The sequence below is a fragment of the Silurus meridionalis genome, chromosome 6, assembly GCF_014805685.1.
Source record: "Silurus meridionalis isolate SWU-2019-XX chromosome 6, ASM1480568v1, whole genome shotgun sequence".
In the NCBI taxonomy this organism is placed as follows: Eukaryota; Metazoa; Chordata; class Actinopteri; order Siluriformes; family Siluridae; genus Silurus; species Silurus meridionalis.
In genome coordinates, this window is record NC_060889.1 from 2,001,279 (window position 1) to 2,024,192 (window position 22,914).

A 22,914-nucleotide genomic window follows, 5' to 3' on the forward strand; every position below is an offset into this window, starting at 1 on the left:
GACGCGAAATCCCGCGAGATTTGAACGACAGAGTGGGACCGGGGATCAAAAGCACAGACTTAAAATGGGGACTGTTTCACGTGTTTTCTATTTAAAAGAAAAAAAAAACCGGTGTGTGTGTGTGTTATATGTTACTTCATTAATAAAGAATAACATTGATTAATTAATGCCTTTATTTCACATACACATTACCAATTTTTTTTCCTATTTTCATTTAAAGATGGGTCAGAACACGCTCCCACCCCCACGTGTCAAACAGGGGTCAATTCCAAAGTCTAAGTTTGAAAGCTTAACTATGATTTGTGCATTATGTTCTGAGACGTCAGCACCTGTGTCCACATCTGCACCTCCCGCATACATCATCTCAAGGCAACCTACATGCTAATACCTAGAAAGTTTCATGTCTCAGTGACACATGGGTTGGTTGGCCTGCTTGATTAATTTAAAGACAGATAAATAATAATCTAAAGAAAGACGAAGAAGAAGATTCAGACAATTACAAAAGTACTAATAGCCCCCCCCAAGTGCTTGGACCCTTAAATATAGCCTCTAACAGTGAACAGGGCTAAGCAACATTTACAGTGGTAAAACCAGCTAACACAAAACATGCAAGTAGCCTTAGACTAGTTAGTGTTTTGTAATGTTCTGCATGGAAGGGGTTTATTGTGAAATTAAAATGAAAAGGAAAAAAAAATCCCAAATGGTATTTTTTGAAGCAGTGATTGAGTTACTGAATATTGTCGCCACCTAGTGTCGAGTTTAGATTTGACAGGTCAAACCCGGTTTTCAGTTTTTGAGATTTACATTCACGTTTATGGCATTTGGCAGATTTTAGAATTGGGACTTGTTAAAGTTCATGGTGGTAATAGGATTTAAACTCACAGCCATTCAATTACAAGTCCAATGTCATCTAGCTACCAGTTCTCTTCCTGAATAATGAAGAAGAAGAAGTGATTAGCAAATGGTTAAAGACTACTTTTAGTTAAGCAGAAATGAAATGTGATCAAGAAGATCAAGAGGTCCATGCTTGGAAAAAAGAAAACGGTGCATAATTGATCCACATCATATGTGTAGAAAACAGATGTACACTAAATGAAAGTAGCCATGAAACCAAAAACACAAGGAATAGTTGTACAGAGCTGTAATTGCTGGACGGAGCTTCAGGACAGGAATGCAAACATAGAAGGAGCTTCAGTCCATGTATAAACATAGACCTTTATTAACAAAAGGCTTATATTAGGCTTAAAACAAATCAAAACTATCATCATTCTATGGGTTATTCTAAAATATACATTGAACAAGTGCGTTATAATGCTAATGTTACACTTTATGAATGGCAATAATTATTATTGATTACAAAGAGCAAAATGCTGCACAAAATTGTATTCTTGCACAGAGAATATTCTGAAGCTGACAGACCAATACAGCAAGTTTGTAATAAAAGCTCTTGTCACCCTATTATTTTTGCTTTCAAGAGTCGCTTCTCTCAGTCGCTCCCAAGCACAATATCAAATGTCCTAGTGTAGGCATATTGTGTGTATGTGTACTGAGAGAGGGAAAGGATGAGTGTGTCCAGATGAAGAGGCGTATCCTCTTCTCTTTGGTATATAATAACAAGGAGAAGATTGGCTTTCTGTCCGTTTCATCCGGACCAATTTTTTGCCGCCACTTAAAGTACTTCACTTCTGGGGAGTTTCATTTTGTAGAGCCACAGCAGACGTCTGATGGATATTTAAAGAGATCACTCTTGGGATAAAGACTTCAATTTCCTCCTATCGTACCATACTACTTAGGAACTACAGGAAACCAATTTTGATGGAACCAGTTGAGCCAGGGACCAGATCTAATGAAATTTCTCTTTAGTTTCTCCACAAAACCTTGAACAGCAGATATACTCGTTTCTCTTAGAGCTTGGGTGCATTGCAAAGCTCGAATTGGCACCTGGTCGATTTCTTGCTTCGACGTCCTTTGGCTCATTTGCGTCAACCGATATCAATGGATTTTTCCATAAGGAGTCAATGAACAAGCGGGGGTTTTGGTATTAATGATACGCATGTGCTTTCTTCTCATTTAGTTTTCTTGCATTTCGGAGAACCTGGCAAAATGAAGTAATGGGGAGGGGCAAATATCCTGTTCCTTAAGACCATTGTACCACCAGGTTACAAATTTTGTTCCACAATGGTGGAATTTTTTTCAGAAAAATATGTGTCTACTCACTCTTGGTGGTCAGCACCTTGGACAGCATATATATCCTTGGCAGGTGTGAACTCCAGGAGTCTGGCTCCTCTCCAAGTTTCTCTCAGTGTGTTTGTCCTTGCCAATGTCGCCATTGGTTTACTCATTAGGAATAAAATTTATGACGCTAAAATTAATATGTGTGATCTGTTTCATTCTATAAATCTGCTTTAGGACAAGGTCGATTGTTAAAAGTGCTATAGGAATTGAATTGAATTGTAATAAATTGAATTGAACGTAATTCCTCCACAGTCTTATAGTCATTTGAGATTATCGAACCAGGAGCTACTGAGCAACTCATAAAATAGCTCAACATTTAAGATCATCGTAGATCCCACACCAGCTTCTCCATGCCAGAGCCTTTAAACACTCAAAGAGGTCCAATGTCCAAACTCCACATGAGGTGGAATCCAAATGGTGCTGGTACGTCTCTGGATGGTTCGGGATGTTTCATCTTCTTCTTTAAAGGGCCACAATCTTTATAAGGTGGGACACTACTGGAGCTGCCGCAACCTCAGGATGCCTCGGCTAGTCCACTTTCCAGGTCTGCTAGTAATGTCACATTAGCAATGCACAGACACTCATTTCTCACAGAAATAGCAAATATACAGGAAAGGTTAGCACCTAAATCACCACACACATGTTGAGTTTCTGTTAATAGCACAAATCTAGCTTCTCTGGAAGCTAATTACTAATTAGGGTTTATTACTTTTTTTTTTTTTTTTTTTTACATCTTTTGCAAACTGTGTTTTTGTATTTACTCTGGTGATCTTTGTGTAATATTAAGTTTGCCTGATGATCTGAATCAATCAAGTACAGAAGTCCTAAGAGGCCATGCATCGTTTCTTTCTTGTTTTCTCGTGATTATGACGTAAAGGTCGTTTCCTCACGATCACGTCTTTGCTTTCTCATGATCTCGCCATATCAAAAGTCGTTTTCACGTGATCACAACTTTGTTTTCTTCACTCGCTTGCACTGCCATAAATGTTATTGGCTATGATGCTGCCCTTTAGATCATTTCTTGTTATCACAAGAAAGTTAAACTGTTATCATGAGGAAACGAGTTTTGTTATGTCGGGATCATGATAAAATTGGCATCATAACAAGAAACAACTTTTGTTATGCTGAGATCACGAGAACATTAAGTAATGATACTAATGAAACAAGAAAATAAGTATTATAATGCAAGCCCTCTTATGACTTCCGTACAAATACTTTTTCACAGCACTGTACACCTTTTTTGCTTGGTATTGTATGAGGAAGTCTGGTGTGTCTGAGAAGTATGTGAGGGTGGTGCAGGACATGTATGAGGACAGTGTGACAGCAGTGAAGTGTGCAGTAGGAATGGCCACTGTTTGCATCAAGGATCGGCTCTGAGCTCTTTCCTGTTTGCAGTGGTGATGAAATAAAGTCAGTAGGAGTTAAACAGAGTACATGTGTGTGAATGAGAGGGAGGGCAGTGGAGTGGTGTGGTTGCAGGGAGAAGAGGTGGAGAAGTTCAGGTACCTGGGGTCAACAGTGCAAAGTAATGGAGAGTGTGTTAGAGAAGTGAAGAAAAGAGTGCAGGCAGGGTGGAGTGGGTGGAGAAGAGTGATAGAGGAGTATCTGCAAGAGTGAAAGGAAAAGTTTATAGGACTGTGGTGAGACCTGCGATGTTGTATGGTTTAGAGACAGTGGCCTTGAGTAAAAGACAGGAGGTGTAGTTGAAGGTGTTGAGTTTTTCATTGGGAGTGACGACGATGGACAGGATAAGAAATTAGTTTATAAGAGGGACATTGCATGTAGGACTTTTGGAGACAAGATGAGGGAGGGGGGATTGAGATGGTTTGGACATGTGCAGAGGAGGGACATGGGGTATATCGGTAGGAGAATGCTGAGGCCGCCAGGAATAAGGATGAGAGGAAGACCAAGGAGGCGGTTTATAGATGTGGTGAGGGAAGACATGCAGGTAGTTGGGTTGAAAGAGGCAGATGTACAGGGGGACAGGGGGGTATGGAGACGGATGATCCGCTGTGACGACCCCCAATGGGAGCAGCCGAAAGAAGAGGAAAAGAAGAAGCTCTCTTCGCTCTCTCTAGGACTATGAGAAATGGCGTGGTTCCTCCAGTACTGTAGATGTCGCTGTTAACTCATTACACCATTTGCGTGCTCCCCGGCAAAGTAGAAGACGAAAAAACCCGGAAGTGAGGTGAAGGTTTGGTAAAGATGGCGCTGGCGAATGTGTTGAAGAGTGAGTGTGCGGATTTTGAGGCGCCTTTGGCGTTCGGTTACGGGTTTAACGACGGCGATGCCGGTTTCGGGGGAACATCCGGAGACCCGCACAGCTTCGCGCTGAAAACCTCGTCAGGAGATGAGGATGGAATTGAGAGGAAAATCGAGTTTCTTCACGGGACAACCACCTTAGCGTTTAAAGTGCGTGAGTTATCAAAGCGGTGTGTGAATTTAGCTAGTTATATCAAGTTATATTTACAGAATATTCAAGCAAAAATAAAATATATGGTGTTGAAAGACTTGACATGTTGAATGAGGAAAAAAAAAAAAAATCAACGCTAGCTAACCCTTGAACTAGCCTATTCATTACGCACATTTGCTCCTTCAAACCAGGCGAAAATAACATTAATAAACCATTTTTATCCAAACCATCAATTATTTTAATCTTGTAATAATATTTAATTAATGTATGATAATCCTGAACGCAAACCCAACAGCTATTCTGATTTATAGCCGTACCGCCGTATTATTGCTCGCCTCAATCCCAAATTGCTCCATGTCCCCTACATCAGTGCACTTCGTCTAATGTAAAGTCTTACTCACTCAAGCCTTATGTAGTGCACTTGAGTTCAGAGCGGAGGCAATTTGGGATCATTCCCAAATAGGAATTTAAATGCTTAGTTAAAAAAAAAAGCTGTTAATTTATTCTTTCTATTTTTTGGGGGATGAATAAATTACAATTATTTCGACAAAATAGGAAATAAAAGAAACAAATTATACATTCATTTAATTATTATTATTATTATTCATTTGCAACAAATTCAATAAATGATAGTTGTTATTGTTGTTATCATTATTATTATAGAATCATAGTATTTGTATCAGCGATAATGCCTACGCTGCAAATAATTCCTATTTCCATGCGTACGGAATCATCATCTGTAGGGTCGTTCCGTTCCAGTCATCTGGATTATTTTTTTGATTAGTAAAAATAACAAAAAAAAAAAGATTTTGTGGGATTTGAAATTTATGACAAGCATAAAGACTGCAGGTTTCTTTTTTTTAGTTTCTATTTAGCGGCATCTAGTGGTAATAAGGGTGAGGTGCACCTGTTGATGTTAAAGAAGTAGGACGTATTAGTGATGATGAGATTCATTGGCATAAAAGTTAACGACGCGATACATCGATTTATAAACGTGTAATACAAGTTGGATCACGACGCATAGTTAACATATTTTCATTAGTAAAAAAAAAAAAAAAAAACTTTTTTATATGTAATTATCAGTAGATGCAATATAGTTTTATTATTTAGAAAGTGACCAGTCATTTATATGTAGATTGATTCCTCATCGCTAAGAGGAAGTCAGGTGTGTCAGAGAAGTATGTGAGGGTGGTGCATCCATGCATGAGGACAGTGTGACAGCAGTGAAGTGTGCAGTAAGAACGACAGACTGGTTCAATCATTGAGTAAATGACAGAAGGTGGAGCTGGAGGTACCAGAGCTGAAGATGTTAAGGTTTTCGTTGGGATTGACGAGGATGGACAGGATTAGAAACGAGTTTATTAGAGGGACAGCCCATGTAGAACGTTTTGAAAACTAGGTGAGGGAGGCGAGATTGAGATGGTTTGGACATGTTCAGAGGAGGGACATGAGTTATGTTGGTAGGAGAATGCTGAGGATGGAGCTGCCAGGAAGGAGGAAAAGAGGAAGGCCAAGGAGGCGGTTTATAGATGTGGTGAGGGAAGACATGCAGGTAGTTGGGTTGAAAGAGGCAGATGGAGATGGATGATCCGCTGTGGCGACCCCTAATGGGAGAAGCTGAAAGAAGATTCCTCATCGCTAAACGGTTTCTCGAGAGCATTCTCTCAGCCCCACTACTGCTGCCTGAACATGACGTATATCGCAACACTACGGAGTCAGTACTGTCCTGTGAGTCACATAGAATACAGATTAATATGGCAGCGGAAGAGCTGCATCTTCCTAGAAACAGAACAGGAAAAGAACGTCTTTTTTAAAATAAAAATATCTATCTTTTTTTTTTTGGCAAAAAAAAGCCTGTTTGTGATAGGGCCATGCATTAGAAGTAAGAAGACACTTATTAAAAAAAAAAAAAAAAAGGATGATTTGCTGTCTGTCTGAACCAAAATAATAAAAGCGAACCAAATCGGATCGCGTGAATCGTATCGCATTTCTAGCTGCTTCATACAAGTCTTTAATGCATCATATCGTTGGCTATGCATCCGATTTTATATCTGAGGTATAATCTGATTTTTTGGTAAAAATCTATTGGCTGGTTTTTCTAATCGTTTCTCTCAGTTTCAGCATGGCGTCATCGTGGCGGTAGACTCGCGAGCGACCGCAGGTTCGTACATCGCGTCGCAGACGGTCAAGAAGGTGATCGAGATCAACCCGTACCTGCTGGGCACCATGGCCGGCGGAGCAGCTGACTGCAGCTTCTGGGAGCGTCTGCTGGCGCGGCAGTGCCGCATCTATGAGCTGCGCAACAAGGAGCGCATTTCGGTCGCGGCCGCCTCCAAACTGCTGGCGAACATGGTCTACCAGTACAAAGGAATGGGCCTGAGCATGGGCACTATGGTCTGTGGCTGGGACAAGAGGGGGCCAGGTAATGCTTCTTGTTTTTAGGAAACACGATTCGAGTCACAATGGACTTTAAAAGGAAGAAAGAAAAAACCTGTACTGTCCACTACAGACCTGCAAAGTAAAATAGTATGGGATAAATTGTTAATAACTCAAAATTGAGGTCAGGGATATTCTGATGGCCTCTTTTAGTTATTCTGTCTCTATCCAAAGAAATCATTACATTTACTGATAAGTAATGCTTGAATAATTGAAAAGAATGTAAAGTCCAAGGTTTTAGAGCAGGAGTAAAGCAATCCCCAACGTGATCATGATTTATCTCGCCACCAGATGGCGATGCTTCACCCGCACAAAAAAACCCAAAACACTCTGTTCCTTAGAGGGCAATACGAAAGTCTGTCTCCAAGAGAGAACAATCCCCCATGTTTAATGAGGCCCCACGCTATGGCACAAAACGGAAATCGATGCGCCCGTGACCGTTGCGTTCCATTACGATGGACGCCGGTTCTCCGAGAGGACATTTGGGTCGTGTGTATAATCCGATTGTCTGGATTGATTGGGTTTATGCAGAGCTCGTAGTGACTAAAATAAAAAGACCATTCCTTTTTTTTTATGTCTGACAAGCGCATGGTTAATCTGCCAGTCAAGTGCAATAATAACAGTTGTATAAAAGCCTCAGTGGCTGGCCCTGTCTCTTAAATAAGTCGCGATTGATTTACTTTCTGCATACACATCGTCATTCATTACAAGAAGGGTATACATATTATACTATACATATTATTGTCATTTATAGTTTCGAAGGTTGGGTGTGAATGACTGACTGAAAAAAAGAAAATAAAAAAAAAAGGTAGAGGCTCCCAAAATGTTCCAGTCGGACATTTTTTATTTTTATATCTTTCTATTTCTTTTTCTAGCTGTGCATGTCACCTTGCTTCCCCTCCATTCAACGTCAGAGCTTATTGTTGGCAGGTTGCGTCACCTTCCTTTCAACCCCCTCCCTCGTTCCTCATGCTAACACGCACACACAAAGCCATTATGTCGGAAGTGTGACGGCGGGTTGCCTTTGTTGCAAAATGACTTCAGGTGTTTGGGAGACGTGGAGTGGTTTTTATCCGTGATTGTATCCTGAAGTGCACTCTCACAGTTCTCCCGACGAGTCCTCACACATCTCTGCGATGGGAAAGAAACTAGGCTTTTTTTTTTTTTTTTTTTTTTTAAAACAGATGTCGCTTTTTTTTTTTTTTTTTTTTTTGCCACCCTGGCAAATTACCCCAAGCAGTCCGGGGGCTGTGGCGATTAACGTGCCGAGCCAACGACCTGCACGGAAGGCGCAATTTGCCAGTTGAAAGCCTTTTCCAGCTAAAACATTTAAAGACTCCTCCGAGAATAGACGGATCTTAAATAGTCGGGTCGAACGCCTGACGTTTGCTAAAAGTTCTTTTAAGCAGGCGGTCCGACTTCGGCCAGCGCACATCTGTCGCCTGTGTGTTGACCGCATGACTGACTCGTACTCGTTAATGCCCCGTCTGCAACTTGGCTCTGGCTGAGCACAGATGGATACTAGTCACCATTACCAATCTGTGCTCGGACCCCGGAGACCACACAGTGCGGTGCGACGCGTCCTATTGGTTTTCTGTAACCTTTCCAGCTGACCCCCTGGAGGAACGTACTTGGTCGGTTATGAAAGCCTTCCTAACGCTAGATCTGAATAATTTCTCTTCTGTGATTTGAGATCCAATCCTTAGGTATGGATCAATAATTAATTTGAGTCTTTCGGAGACATCGATATCACAAGCTCCGGTGCAGCCCCCCAGTGCCTCGTCAGCATCTTATAGAAGGCTGCAGAGGCACTTGATTCTGGTCTCCGCTGGCGTGAGGCAGCACCGAATTACCTTTGCCTGTTTGTTTGATTTTCAGGGCTGTACTACGTGGACTCGGAAGGAAACCGGGTGTGCGGCGATATGTTCGCCGTGGGCTCGGGTTCTATGTACGCCTACGGAGTCCTCGACAGCGGGCACCGCACCGACCTGACCATCGAGGAGGCCTGCGATCTCGGGCGCCGTGCCATCTACCAAGCAACCTACCGCGACGCTTACAGCGGGGGTCAAGTCAACCTTTACCGCGTACACAGTGAAGGTTGGGAGAGGGTCTCGCAAGACGACGTCCTTGCGCTCCACCACCAGTACAAGAGTGAGAAGGCCTAGAGATATGAGCAGGACGGGGGGGAAGCAAAGAAGGAAGTCAAACATTTGGAGGGTTTCAGGGTTTTTTGCAGACGAGTACAGTTAAAAAAAGGGCATGACTAACAGTCCTTGGAAGCTAGATTTAGCATTATATTCAATTGCATTTGTGCTTTGTGTCTTTCTAACCCAATTCACCACAATTTCAATTTGCTTGTTTTGCAATCTGCAATTACTTGTTCAGTCAATATTTCAGTGACCTGACCTTTACAAGCCAGGGGCGCCAGTGCCTCATGTTTGGTGCGATTTAATAATGCACATTTCAACCCAGCCATATTGTGCTGGCCAGCTTTGTTAAAAAGGCGTAACTGCTTCTCACTACATACATAACTGTTGAACACTTACAATAAACTTGGATTTGTTTTTGCTACTTTTTGTTTACTTGTATCTTGATTTATTTTTTATTTTTTTACAACCCCCCCAAGTTAACAAGAGAAGGGCTTTACATTGCATGTAACATTACATTTCGAATCCTGTGCACCCAGTGCCGGAGAGTACGGTAATTAAAAACGTATTGCGTGGAGCCGGTGAAGCGTGCCTAAAAAAAAAAAAAAAAAAAACCCTTGCGCAATTTCTCCCTTTGCTCACCAGGTCTCGTCTTGACTTTCGTTTTTATGGGCGTCACCCACGCCGGGTGGCCTTTTTCACCTCTGTTTAAGACGTTCAACCTAAGATCTGGGTCTGATCTTCAATTGTAAATTAATTATACATTTTTTTTTAGTTTAAAAAAATTTATTTGGTTTATCAGTATGGATGCTCCATGGCAGCTCTGTGATCTAAACACTGCCCCAGATCAGAGGATACACACTAAGGTCTAACTCGAGCAGGTCTAACTTTCAGCAGCGCCAAAGATCGGCGAACATATTTGTTTCCGATGGATGTAAATGAGCCTCTTTTTTTTTTTTTTTTCTTTCCACTGCGTCGCTTCGAGAAAATGAAGAGGCGAGAGCCTGCTCACTCATAACAAGGCAGCAAATCGAATATGGTAATGAGTTTTTTCCCAGGATTAATGTGTAAGCAAACAGTCCGCAATGGTGTACAAGGAACCCGGTTTTGTGTAAATATCCGGTTTGCAGCGCTCGGGCATGCTTAATTCAACTCCTAAACACGAACTGCGTTTAAAAGGTTCACTTATTTACCTCCTCTGTTCACATTTCACAAACTGTCGGTGGGTGACCAGGTTGGTTTGTATAAAGCTGGTAATGATTAAAACAACATATAGGGCCATTAGGGAATATCCGGAACCTTGTTTTCTTAATGTAGCTCGGAATGACTGCTTCTTTTAATGTTCCGTTTATACCATGGAATATGGATAAGTTTTGTAGACATCCTGTTCCACATTTAGTTCCCATTTGCTCTTATAATGATCTCCACTCTTTTGGGGAGATGTTCCACCAGATTTCGGAGTGTGCTTGTAGGGATTTGTGTTCGTTCAGCCACAAAGCTGAATACAGGTAGTCCCCTACTTTCGACAGGGATACAGTACGACGACCCCATCGTAAGTAAAAAATACCGTAAGTCAAAGATGGTACTATTCCTGCTTTTGTCTTTCCAGCTTTCCTTCTTACTACCAGCAGGAGACCTACTTGGTGCTTGGAAGACATGCTTTTATCACTTAAAATACACACCGAGACAATTTTACTTTGTCAACCGCTAGTGAAAGTGGGGCATCTCACTAGGCGAGAGATACGTTCATCCCAGCTGCTCGTCAATCGTAATCCTAACTTTGAAAAATCGTAAGTCGAACCATCTTAACTTTGGGACCGTATACTACATGTGGTATATGGAAAAGTTTATAGATGCCCCATTTCACATTTAGTTCCAATTTGCCGTTATAATAACCTCCACTTTTCTGGGAAGACATTCCACCAGATTTCAAAGTGTGCTTGTACGGTTCCACAAAGTGATATCAGGTGAGGAACCCTTGCCTACAGTCAACGTTCCAATTCATCCCAATGGTGTTCAAGAGGGTTGAGGTCAGAGCTCTACAGAAGGCCACTCAAGCAGCATCCAAAAATACACTCCTGAGTCCCCAGGTTACGTAAAACAGAAACCAAAGATGAACTTGCTTGTTGCCGTAACTCATTCTAAAATGGCTGACATTCCTGATGTAATTTGTCTGAAAAGACTGTTTCTGCTACCAAGTCAATGCCAGCTGTCAGATGACACTGAACGGATTCCGACCGGAAAACTTTCAGGCTCATTTCTGTTGCCTTTTGTATTTGTCAAATTATAAATGAATGTGTTGCTCTCCGAGTCAACTCTAGTCCATAGTCTTATAAAATACTCATTCAAAATGAACAAAGTGCTCATGAAAGACCCATCAATACAATGATGCAGTATACCAAATGCAGTTAACCCCCCCTCCAAAAAAAACCTGCTTATGAGCAGTATGTCTATATTCTCCTGAAGATAATTTCCTGTTAATTTGTTATCGAGTTATGCCGTTTGAGCAAATTCGGCTTGCCAAAACCGGTTGCCGTGTTCCGGTAGTATTGTTTTCAATTCGCATTATGTTTTTTTCCTAATCATTTAGATTGGATCTGCGGGATACCTTCTTGTATGTGCGTACTCTCACGCTGAGACCTTTTTAACGAAGGGATGAAGTGCACAGTGTTGATTTGCAGTAAATGCAGCTGAGCCACTTTTGTCTTTACCACTCACAGATGCTCTCTTGGGCAACGTGCCATCTTCCCACCACACGGTTCCTGTTCATTTATTTATTTATTTCCAGTGGTTATGACAAGGAGTGAGAGTCGGAACTAAGTGTTTGCTAAGTTAGGTGAGGATTATGGATCGATTTAAGGTCAGGGTAGGGTTAGGATGTCCTTTAGTTTGGCTTTTTTTTGGTCACATATACATTACATCACTGTGAAATTCTTTCTTTACAGGTTTCTATCCCAGATTGTTAGAGCACCCCTGGAGCAGAGAAGGATAAGGGTCTTGCTTGAGGTACCAACAGTGGCAGCTTGGCTAAGCGGAGGCTCACACCTCCAACTGGTCAGTTCCAATTGGTAACCTTAAGCAATGAGCTTCCACTTCCCCACTTGTCTTGGGCTAGGGATTTAGAGATTTCTACCCACTGATCCCTTTCATCTGTTTGGTTTTCCCACTGTTTTCCTTTTTGTTCTCACTCTGATATACTACTACAGCATGGAGGTGGTAGCTCAGTGGTTAAGGCTCTGTGTTACTGATCAGAAAGTCAAGACCGGGTATCACCTAGCTGCCACGCTTGGTGCCTTTGAGCAAGGCCCTTAACCTCTAAGGGTGCTGTATCATGGCTTACCCTGTGCTCCGACCCCAGCTTCCTAACATCTCTGGGATATGTGTAGAAAGATTTTCACTGTGCTGTAAAAAGTACACGTGACAAGTGTAAAGCACCTTTCTTTCTTTCTTTCTTCTTTTCTACAAGAAACCATTCCTTGAACCAGATTTCAATGTCCAAAGGTTGCAGGACAAAAGTCCTGTCTTGGATACTGGTTTGGTCTTGATGCATCTCACTTTTATTTGGAAGTAATCATGACTTGTTCTTGACCCACTTATGATTTATTCTTCAGTCGATCTTGGCTAGTCTTGGTTTTGGACTTTTAAACTGGAGGCATTGTCCCACCTCATGAAGATTGTGGACCTTTACAGAAGTAGATGCCATCTGGAGATCTACCAGGGTCATTTGGATTCCAATTAATGTGGCGTTTGGACATTGGACTTCTTTGTTTAAAGGCTCTGGCATGGAGAAGTTGGTGTATGATGATCTCAAATGTTGAGCTATTGTATGAGTTGCTCAGTAGCTCTTGGTTCCATAATCTCAAATGACTATAAGACTGTAGAAAGGACATTACTCATAATCTTACATTACAGAGCTCATGTTAGATCTCACTCTTCAGTGTTCTGAATTGTTAAAAGACTATAATCACACTCTTTATCACCCAAATGAGGATGGGTTCCCTTTTTGAGTCTGGTTTCTCTCAAGGTTTCTTCCTCATAACATCGAAGGGAGTTGTTCCTTGTCACAGTCACCATGGCTGTTTATTAGGGATAAATACACATCCTTCACCTTAACTGATAAATTCTGTAAAGCTGCTTTGAGACAATGTCCGTTGTGAAAAGCGCAATAAAAATAAACTTGACTTGACTACAGCCCTACCATGACCTCTGTATGTACAACTTTGACCAAAAATAAGTCGAACTCAGTGTTGATCTTAAGAAAAACCAAAGTTACACATTTCATAATTTCATAAGTCCTCTCAACCCTCAGGAGTCCTTGCACATTTGCTAACACATTTTTAGGGTTAGAGTTGTGCTAAAGTTAAGTTTTGTGAAGTGTCGATGTGGAATTATAGTTTGTCTAAGGTTAGGGTGAAGGTTGGTTTAGGGTCAAGTTAGGAGTTAATATTTACCTTGGCTTTGGCTTTGAACTGGAAATAAGTTTGTCCTAGGGTTGGGGTTGATGCCAAAAAGTTGACCATGGTGTAAAGTAAGTCTAAAGGCCAAAGTTAATCATGCGTTCAATACACTATTACATTAGTTTCCCAGTTTGGCTAAAAAAATTCATATTTACTTACACACTTAAACTTAGGTGCATTCAATCCATGGTCTAAGGGTCTGCACGGGATGGATTTTTCAGTACCACTCCAGCAAAGCCCACAGATAAAATGTATAATAGTTTTTTCAATGCATTCACTGATTGTTCCTGCTGCTCTGCTTTTTATTAGTTTCACATGCTTCCTTTTTGAATATGAATAAAAAAGGAATTGAAAATTTTATTGGAGTTTGACTTTGTGTAAATGATGAACATGGACAAGGAACATTTCTGAACATAGAACATCGACTGGAACGACATCTTATTAAAAAAGAAAACAGGCCAAGGTTTTGCTGTGTTGTCTGTTCCTTTCTTTAATAATGAAGTGAAATCTGTAGCACTCAGTGATTCTTCTCTGTCTGCCGTTTCAGACATTGTGCCTCGGTGTGCTCTAGCAGTCTACCACGCATGAACCACGCGGGAGTTCGCTTCCGACCTTGTGCCTGTAAACAGTTGATTTGTTTTTACTCATTTATTCTTCTTTTTATATTTTTAAGACCATTTTGCAGTAGTCCCGCGAATGATTTTATTCTCCCGCAACCCAAATTCACCCATCAAATCTTGTGCAGTTCCGCACTCGTTAGCGTCAGGTCCCGCGGGTTAGAACAGGTTTCTAGTCTAAGGCTTCAAATGGCCACTAGAGGCCTCTAGAAGTCAAAAAAACATAGGCCTAGAAATTTTTGTTTTAGAGGTTTGTGCGCAAGGGTAACATTTTGCAACATTTAATGCTTGTGGTATATAGAAATATATTTACACATAGTTGCTGTTACTGGGTATTTAATCTTTGTACTGATATAAAATACATTTCTATAGCGCTTTTTACAATGGACATTGTCTCAAAGCAGCTTTACAGAACGTAAGAGTTATAGCTCGATCCTCATTTAGGTAACACCAAGAGTGTGATTATACATCATTAAATTATTACAAACCCCAGAGAGTGAGAAATATCATGAGCACTGGAGTGTGTAATTATAAGTAATGTCCTTACTACAGTTTTCTTCAGTCAGTTGGAGTTGTGGAACTCATAAATTAGCTTAACATCTGAGATCATTATAGATTCAATACCAACATCCTCCCTGACCGAGCCTTTAAATGTTCAATGATGGAGAAACAGCATATGTAGAATGTTATTTTGAGTATTAAGAGGTCGTTTATCCTCAAAATCCAATTTCAAAAATATTGAAAAATTAGGCATAGGTAAAATAAAGATAACAATTTAACTCAACAATCGTGGTCAGGTGGTTTCAAGTAAAAAAAAAAATCAAGTTTATTATAATTTATACTAGAAACATATTATTACACCATACAATGGAATTGTATTTAGTCCACTTAAGGTTGTGACACAAATTAAGGGCATAAGGAAAGCAAACACAAAACAGACATACACTGATCAGGCATAACTATGACCACTGATGGATGAATAGCACCTTGTGGGATGTTCCCGGTCTGCAGTGCTCAGTATCTATCAAAAGTGGTCCAAGGAAGGAACAGTGGGGAACCGGCGACAAGGTCATGGCCGGCCGAGGCTCACTGATGCACTTGGGGACCGAAGCTTGACCTGTGTGGTCCAATCCAACAGACAAGCTTCTGTAGCTCACATTGCTGAAGAAGTTAATGCTGTTGATGCTCGACAGGTCAGAACTGTTTCGACAGCAAAAGGCCTGATCTGTGTATATTACAAATGTACAAAATTAAGCTCCTGCAGAGTTAGATTGGGTCCATGTTGGTATTCCCATTATAAAGGGGTGTGTGTTTGTGTGTGCGGAATATGCAGAGGCTGTCTGTGTAGTCCTGGTGAATATCGCCTTACTGGTGAAAACACACCAGTGGAGAAATTAGGTAATTGTTTTTTTTATTTGAAATCAAGCTTGTTCATGTGTTCTATAGGCAATCGTGTTTGTGGCTGCCATGACATTTAGTTAAAGCTGGGTCTCAAAGAACAAAAAAAATACAATTCCAAGTTGTAATTGTGGCATTGTAGAAGCATTCAAGTGCACTCAACCCGTATTTGCGAAATTTCCCACAGGGCTCGAAGGCTGCAACAGAAGCACTTGGGACGCAAGTTCAACCACAATGCAGGAATGTTTATTCGTGTCTGATTAACCTATTGTAATATTTGCATGTGGGAAAAATGGCATTGTTCACCCATCAGCCATAGCGAAAAGCAAACTAATATTGCGTAGGTTCTACTTGTGCCACCAAAATAGCTCTGGACTCCATGAGACCTCTTAAGGTCAGCCATGGGCAAAATCCTTTTTCAGTTAGTAAACATTGTGAGTTTTTTTTTTTTTGTGGGCAGAGCTTAGATGGGGGCAGAAAGATGTCCCGTGACCTCTTTACTAATGCTAGCTATCAAGTTTTGGGTGTTTGTTTTTAAACAGTAACCTGTCAAAATTCGATTTGATCTGACTATCTAAAGCCACTCACTGTCCAGTGCCATGATTGCTATTTGAAAAAGTTTACTTTGGCACTGAAGTCACTGTAGATGAATTCACCTGGGTCTGAACACAGGCATGAAGATCCTTTTGGTTGGCAAACGTTAGCAAAAAACTCTGGCAAACTTTAGTCAATGCAAATATTTGAACACACACCTGAAACATAACATTGCAGGTTTGACAACATTTATGGCAACTGTAGAAAAGACGACAGTTTTCTTTGTTTAGTCTCTGGTCATTAGCAAGCAGTTAGCAAACTTATATTCTAAAAATTTACATGAAAAAATCAACTTGTTTGTTTTTGTTGTTGTTGCCCAATTTCTAATTAGGTTGGCATGCGTGAGAAATCTTTAGACATGTAACCAAAACATATCAACACAAGACAATGTTTCTTTAACCTTACCTGATACGAAGTGTGCGCTTCCAACGCGAGGATTTGTGATGATCGTTTCTGTTCAGTCTGCGCCTTTAATTGCATTTAACCACAGATGTCTTTTATTTTTTCTCTGCCAGTGGCAGTAGTATGTGTTGAAATTTCAAATTGAAGACTGTACACCGATAATTCTGGCACCTAACAACACAAAAATATTTGTATTCCTTGTGTAGCAGATTCTGTGCTGGTTTGTATGGGCCTTCCTCCTGTTTTGCCTCCGTCTAATGATGTAATTGTGACGAGTGTTTTAATGTCTATGTTGTGAGGTGGGACCTCCATGGATGGGACTAAGGGTTATCATGAGCCCAAACCCTTTTTTCCTGTTTCCTAAGTATTCTAAGTTAGAATCAGGAGTGTCTTCCATCACTTAATATTCTGCTTACTGTTAAACTGATGCTGAACTGTATGTCCGTGCCTGGTAGATACCACCAATCAAAACAAGTCCAAAACAGAGGGTACCCTCTACCCTGATTGGTCGCTTGCTGCATGCTTGACCAGTTAACTTGACGGACTTCGCAAAATGTAGTTGAATAAAAAGATATTTGGCTTAGAATGTTGTAAAGTTAAAGTAAACATCTCATAATACCTCAGAAAAGTACAGCTATGTTTAAAAGCTACTTGAATACATTAACAAATTAAATTTACACAATTGACTATCTATGGGGTTAAGGTAGTGTGGTAGTGGATCCAAAGCCTTACTCCTTAAGCTACACACACCCAGCTATCCATATAATATAAGGAAACATAAGACCAGGCCAGTTTCTTCCATTGCCTTGGTAGAGACCAGGGGTTACAATGGGCACTCTGACCAGTCTGCGGCTACATGGCACCATAGGTAACAAGTATTCTGCCCTGTATTCTGACACCTGATTAAAGTATAAGGGGACAACCTGCCACAAATGGCTCATGCTGTAGGTTTTGCAGCTTTTTTGGCTGAAATAGGTATAAATAATTGGAGCCAGAGATTGTGCTGTAGATACAGCTAGTCAGTTTGCCTTGTCAGATTGCAGAGACCCTACAGTGCTCAGTTCTGGTCTGCAGTTTTATTTATAATAAATCTGCTTTAAATCATCTACTCTTGGCTCAATTTAACTTGATATTAGCATGATATTGATTCTGAAGCAGGAGCTGTAGAAGAATCCTGGACAAACTAATGCAGATTGGAATAATCTGTGGTTGTATTTAGTTTTTACACAGGTAAAATTTGACTTGTATTGCCATTTATTTATTCAAACCCAAGCTTTCTACTACCCAATAAACTATGCATTAGTGTTTACTTGCTGCACAGCACCACCGATTCATACAATAAATAACGGAATATTGAAGGGTCTCTGCAAGTCCCCAAAGACACGTTTGACACCTTGACGTTTATGTGCATCTTCATTGCAAACACAGGCTAAACACAACCTAATGGGAATTTCTAGCACACAACGTTTCCTAACATCCTCCCACCGATTTAAAAAAAAATGTCAACGCTAAAAAGCAAAGGAAAAATGCATCTAAAAGACACGACTGTTCAGTCTGCTAGTGAAAAACTGGTATCAAAAGACGCCTCATTATTACATCCTGCTCCTTGAACCTGGCAGCATAAGTGCAGTGTATGGTTTATTGTCACTCCCTCACACCAGGGGAACAGGAGAACCTCGGAGGCAGAAACAAAGCTGGGCCAAAACAACTGCCAGTAAGACATTTGCGATGATCTTCGCTCCGACATTTAGCTTTTTTATTGCTTTCGATAAAACATGGCCTACAGAGATGATCGGAATATATCTTTTTATTGTTTTTCATTGTTTGTGCATTGTGTGTTTGTTGATTTAGAGAAAGGGTACGACAGGGTGGAGAGAGAAGTTGTGGTATTGTATGAGGAAGTCAGGTGTGGCAGAGATGTATATGAGGGTGGTGCAGGACATGTATGAGGACAGTGTGACAGCAGTGAAGTGTGCAGTAGGAACGACCGACTGGTTCAAGGTGGAGGTTGTACTGCATCAAGGATCGGCTTTAAGCCTCTTCCTGTTTGCAGTGTTGATGGACAGGTTGACAGACTAGGTCAGACAGGAGTCTTTGTGGACTATGATGTTTGCGGATGATATTGTGATTTGTGGTGAGAGTAGGGAGCAGGTTGAGAAGAGCCTGGAGAGGTGGAGGTACGCGCTGGAGACAAGGGGAATGAAGGAGTCAGTAGGAGTAAGACAGAGTACATGTGTGTGAATGAGAGGGAGGGCAGTGGAGTGGTGTGGTTGCAGGGAGAAGAGGTGGAGAAGGTGGAGGAGTTCAGGTACCTGGGGTCAACAGTGCAAAGTAATGGAGAGTGTGTTAGAGAAGTGAAGAAAAGAGTGCAGGCAGGGTGGAGTGGGTGGAGAAGAAAGGCAGGAGTGATTTGTGATAGAAGAGTATCTGCAAGAGTGAAAGGGAATGTTTATAGGACTGTGGTGAGATCTGCAATGTAGAGACCGTGGCGTTGAGTAAAAGACAGGTGGTGGAGCTGGAGGTAGCAGAGCTGAAGATGTTGAGATTTTTATTTGAAGTGATGATGATGGACAGGATTAGAAATGAGTTTATTAGAGGGACAGCGCATGTAGGACGTAGGAAAATCATACTTGAGTAAAAGTATACATACGAGGCGGTATAAAAATATTTTCAAGGCTTTTTATGCCACAGACAAATTATATTTGATACTCAGTAAAACTATAAAGTAGCCAAAAATGACTTAACAGAAGTACATTTACTCAAATACTTTACACCACAGTTTCAGTGCCCTTAAATCCTTCGAGGCACTCCAGAATTTGGAATTTGGAATGCTTTTCAGTTAAACTTGTCAAGAGTGGTTATTTGACGTACCCCAGCCTTCCTTTCTGCCCAACCAAGCCAGTCCCCCTCCGACCTCTCTCATTACCAAGGTGTCCGTCCACAGAACTCCTGCTCACTTATTCTTTTTTGGATGAAATTCAGATAATTGTAGTTGTTCCTCATTATTATTCTATCCACAAAACCACAACACTTCTTGCGAAGAAATGATGTCCAGCAAGAGAGATAGAGAGAGAGGTCGAGACAGTACAGTGGAGAAAGGAAAAGGAAAGACAGTAACTTCAAATGAGGAAGGGAGCAAGAAGATGAAAGCCAAATGCACACTGTGACTATTAATAATTAAGCATGAGGATAGCTAACAAGTTAGACAGATAAATATTTTACTAAGAGAAGGTGTTAAGAGAGGGTTCGGTTCTTCTCACAATAAAAGACGAATGTTTAGGTGTTGTGAAATTGAAATTACTTAATATATTTTTTTTATATTAGGATAAAGTGATTTCCAGAGGGTGATAGAGATTTTGGGGTTTTTTGGGTGCCGTCTTTCCAGTTTTATAGTATAATTCTTTTAGCAATGTTTGGTAGATTGATAGGAGGGGTCTGGGATGCCCAGAAGGGTCTGGGATGTTAGGTATCTGATAATGAAAAATGCTAGTTGGTTATAACGCTACTGGGCCAGATTGGAATGCCAATGGCATATTATCACTAGGCATATTATTATGGCACTATCATTGAGTTTGTGCCACAGGTGTTGCATATGTACAGTAAGTAGAAGTGGTGTTGAAATTAATACTTTCTATGATGCGTCGCAATGCGGAAGTGGATGATTCTGTATCAATGCTGTAATAGAGCATAATTGATTACAGCCTACTGTCACACATACATGCTTGTCCTGCTAACTTAAAATACGAGATATGGGCATATTTTGGCTTTTATGAACAACCTACTAAGCATGAACTGGATAAGACATGCTGTGTGTAAAGCCTGTCACACACAAATAAAATATTCAGGCAATGCCACAAACTTAAACCATGTTCAAGCCATTTTCACCCTGAGGTGCTGATGCCTGTCAGCGCCAAGACGGATTTAGCTCAGGCAACATACACATAGTCCTCAAGTTCCGATTGTTCAACTAAAGATTTTTTGATCTTACTATGACTATAAAGATATGAAAAAATATTTTCGCCAGCAGCCGACAGAGTTCAGTTGTCTCGGTGTTAGGACGCAAATTTTTCAACTTTTTTAATTTGGTTTTTAGTGTTTCGAAGCCCAATTTTAGCTCTCGTCTCTTTCCTTTTCATCAGCAACACCAAACCCCGAAACAGAGCGTGTATGGCCACATACATATACAGTCAACCCAAATTTGCAGGTTCTCATTTGGTACCATAGGGGCTGTGTCCAAAATTCGCGGGGGACCCCTGTACACTGTAATGTTTATACATTACGGAAGTGTAAATTTAGCTGTTTTTGCTAAATTATATACTGTAATTTGTTAAATTTTAGTATATTTCCCCTTACTATTGTTTAAGACGCCTGAGCAGGCTAGGCCATATCTCGAGTTAGGATATTTTTAAGTTGCTGTCTTGGTTGTCTTACTGTAGAGCCAGTGTTTGAAATTGTTACATGTCCAGATCATTTTTCCTCGGCCAGGCTTTCGGCTTGATTTTTTGAAGTCAACGTTTCTTAACTACATATTTTAACTGATCACCACTTCAGGCAGATGAAGGTGCAATTAATAAGGTGTGTGTGAACTATACTGAGCTACCGCATCAACATTTCTGGCAAGCTGTATGTGGAATGGGAGTAGAGGTGCCAAGCTTCAAGTCGACTGAATGCCAAACACTGAAGAAATGAGTGACAGTGATTTGAGTGGGTCGGGCTGTAACTGGCAGGTTTGGGCCTGGCTGGTGATAGGTATTATGATTATATGATGGATGCAGAATTTGGGAAAAGTGACAAGGTCTGCAGACTGTAAGCAAGACAGTGGTGGTACCATTTTATCGGCATAGTAATGGATGCTGGCTGTGATGCTGTCATGACCTGGTATAGCAGGAAATCAGCCTTTGTATAGATATTAGTAAGTTTCATTTGCAACCTTAAGGACATTCCTTTTTTGTTTTAAACTTGACCTGCACTGGCTGCCTCGTTTGAAACTCTGTTTGGGTGTAACACAATGCCTCTGTCAGTAGAGGTCGACTGATAGTTGATTTTACCGATAATGATAGATTGATTTGTATTTGGCGATGACCGATTAATCAAACGATATTTTTTTTAAATAGATACTGAATAAAAAAAACCAAACACTCCATGTAAAATAGTTCTGAACTTTTTAACAAAAATAAAGAAACAGCACTGGATAATACTTAATTCCTAAAAGGTAATGCATTATGATTTTTTCTTTCTTGTTTTCATGTGAGCACGACTACATATTCTTGTGATCTCGACATAACAAAAGTGATTTTTGAATGGAGGTATTGCTGTTGAGTCTAAACAGTGCGCTCGGTTTCAGTGCAGGGCAATGCCAATAAATTGAAGAGAGACAAGAGGCTTGGGGTAGAGCTATCAGCGATGGCCACAAATGGTTATCATCCATGATGCTGCCTCTAGAACATGCTTTTATGCCGAATACACTCTTGATCATGAGGAAATTGTCACGATAAGGAGAAAATGACTTTGGTTATGTCGAGACAATGAGAAAACAAGATCGAAAAAATATTATAATGCATGGCCTCATAGGGTAGAATCATGAAAATATGCTTAAATCTAATTCAAATGAATATATGAATTACATTTAATAAATATTGAGAAAAATAAAAGACATGCTGTCAAACTGAAACATAAAGTAAATAAAAACATTTACATCCAAAATGAAAAAAAGACAATTTAAATAAACAGCATGTGGTTTCAGTAAATTCGTCTCTGGAGGCCGCTCTTGTACTGTATAACGCAACCCGGAAAAACTATTGGTATATATTTGCCGTTTCAGCAATCAAAAAACTATGATTTGATCCACCTCTAGGTGTCAGTATCTAGATTCCAACCAGTAGTTTGAGTGGCCTAATTTGGTATGCTGTGAAAGAATATAAGTGCAGAAAAATTTATCTTCTTAGAGGTATAAATACTTCACGTTCTACATGATGTTTAAATTCTGACTTCTGAGTGTTCCTCAACCTCAGCTACATTACTCAAATTCAGAATTGGTTTAAAGGAAATAAATTTGACTAAATTTACATTTAAACTTCTCGTTCATACCTTTTGGTCCGTACTTTAAAGTTGTTTCTATGGCATCCCATTTGTGATACATTTGCCTCGATACGTGTTCTCGATCTTGTACTATCTGTATCATTTGCAATGGATCATGTTTAGCATTCGTCCTTGAT

General features: G+C 40.5%; 1 protein-coding gene across 1 annotated transcript; it reads left to right on the forward strand.

The window, feature by feature from the left end:
- Positions 1–4,401: 4,401 nt before the first annotated feature.
- psmb5 (proteasome 20S subunit beta 5) lies at positions 4,402–9,655 on the forward strand. The gene is made up of 3 exons (XM_046852664.1): positions 4,402–4,647; positions 6,764–7,070; positions 8,963–9,655. The coding sequence occupies exons 1-3, from the start codon at positions 4,441–4,443 to the stop codon at positions 9,247–9,249; spliced, it is 801 nt and encodes a 266-aa protein (XP_046708620.1). The 5' UTR covers positions 4,402–4,440; the 3' UTR covers positions 9,250–9,655.
- The last annotated feature ends 13,259 nt before the right edge of the window (positions 9,656–22,914 follow it).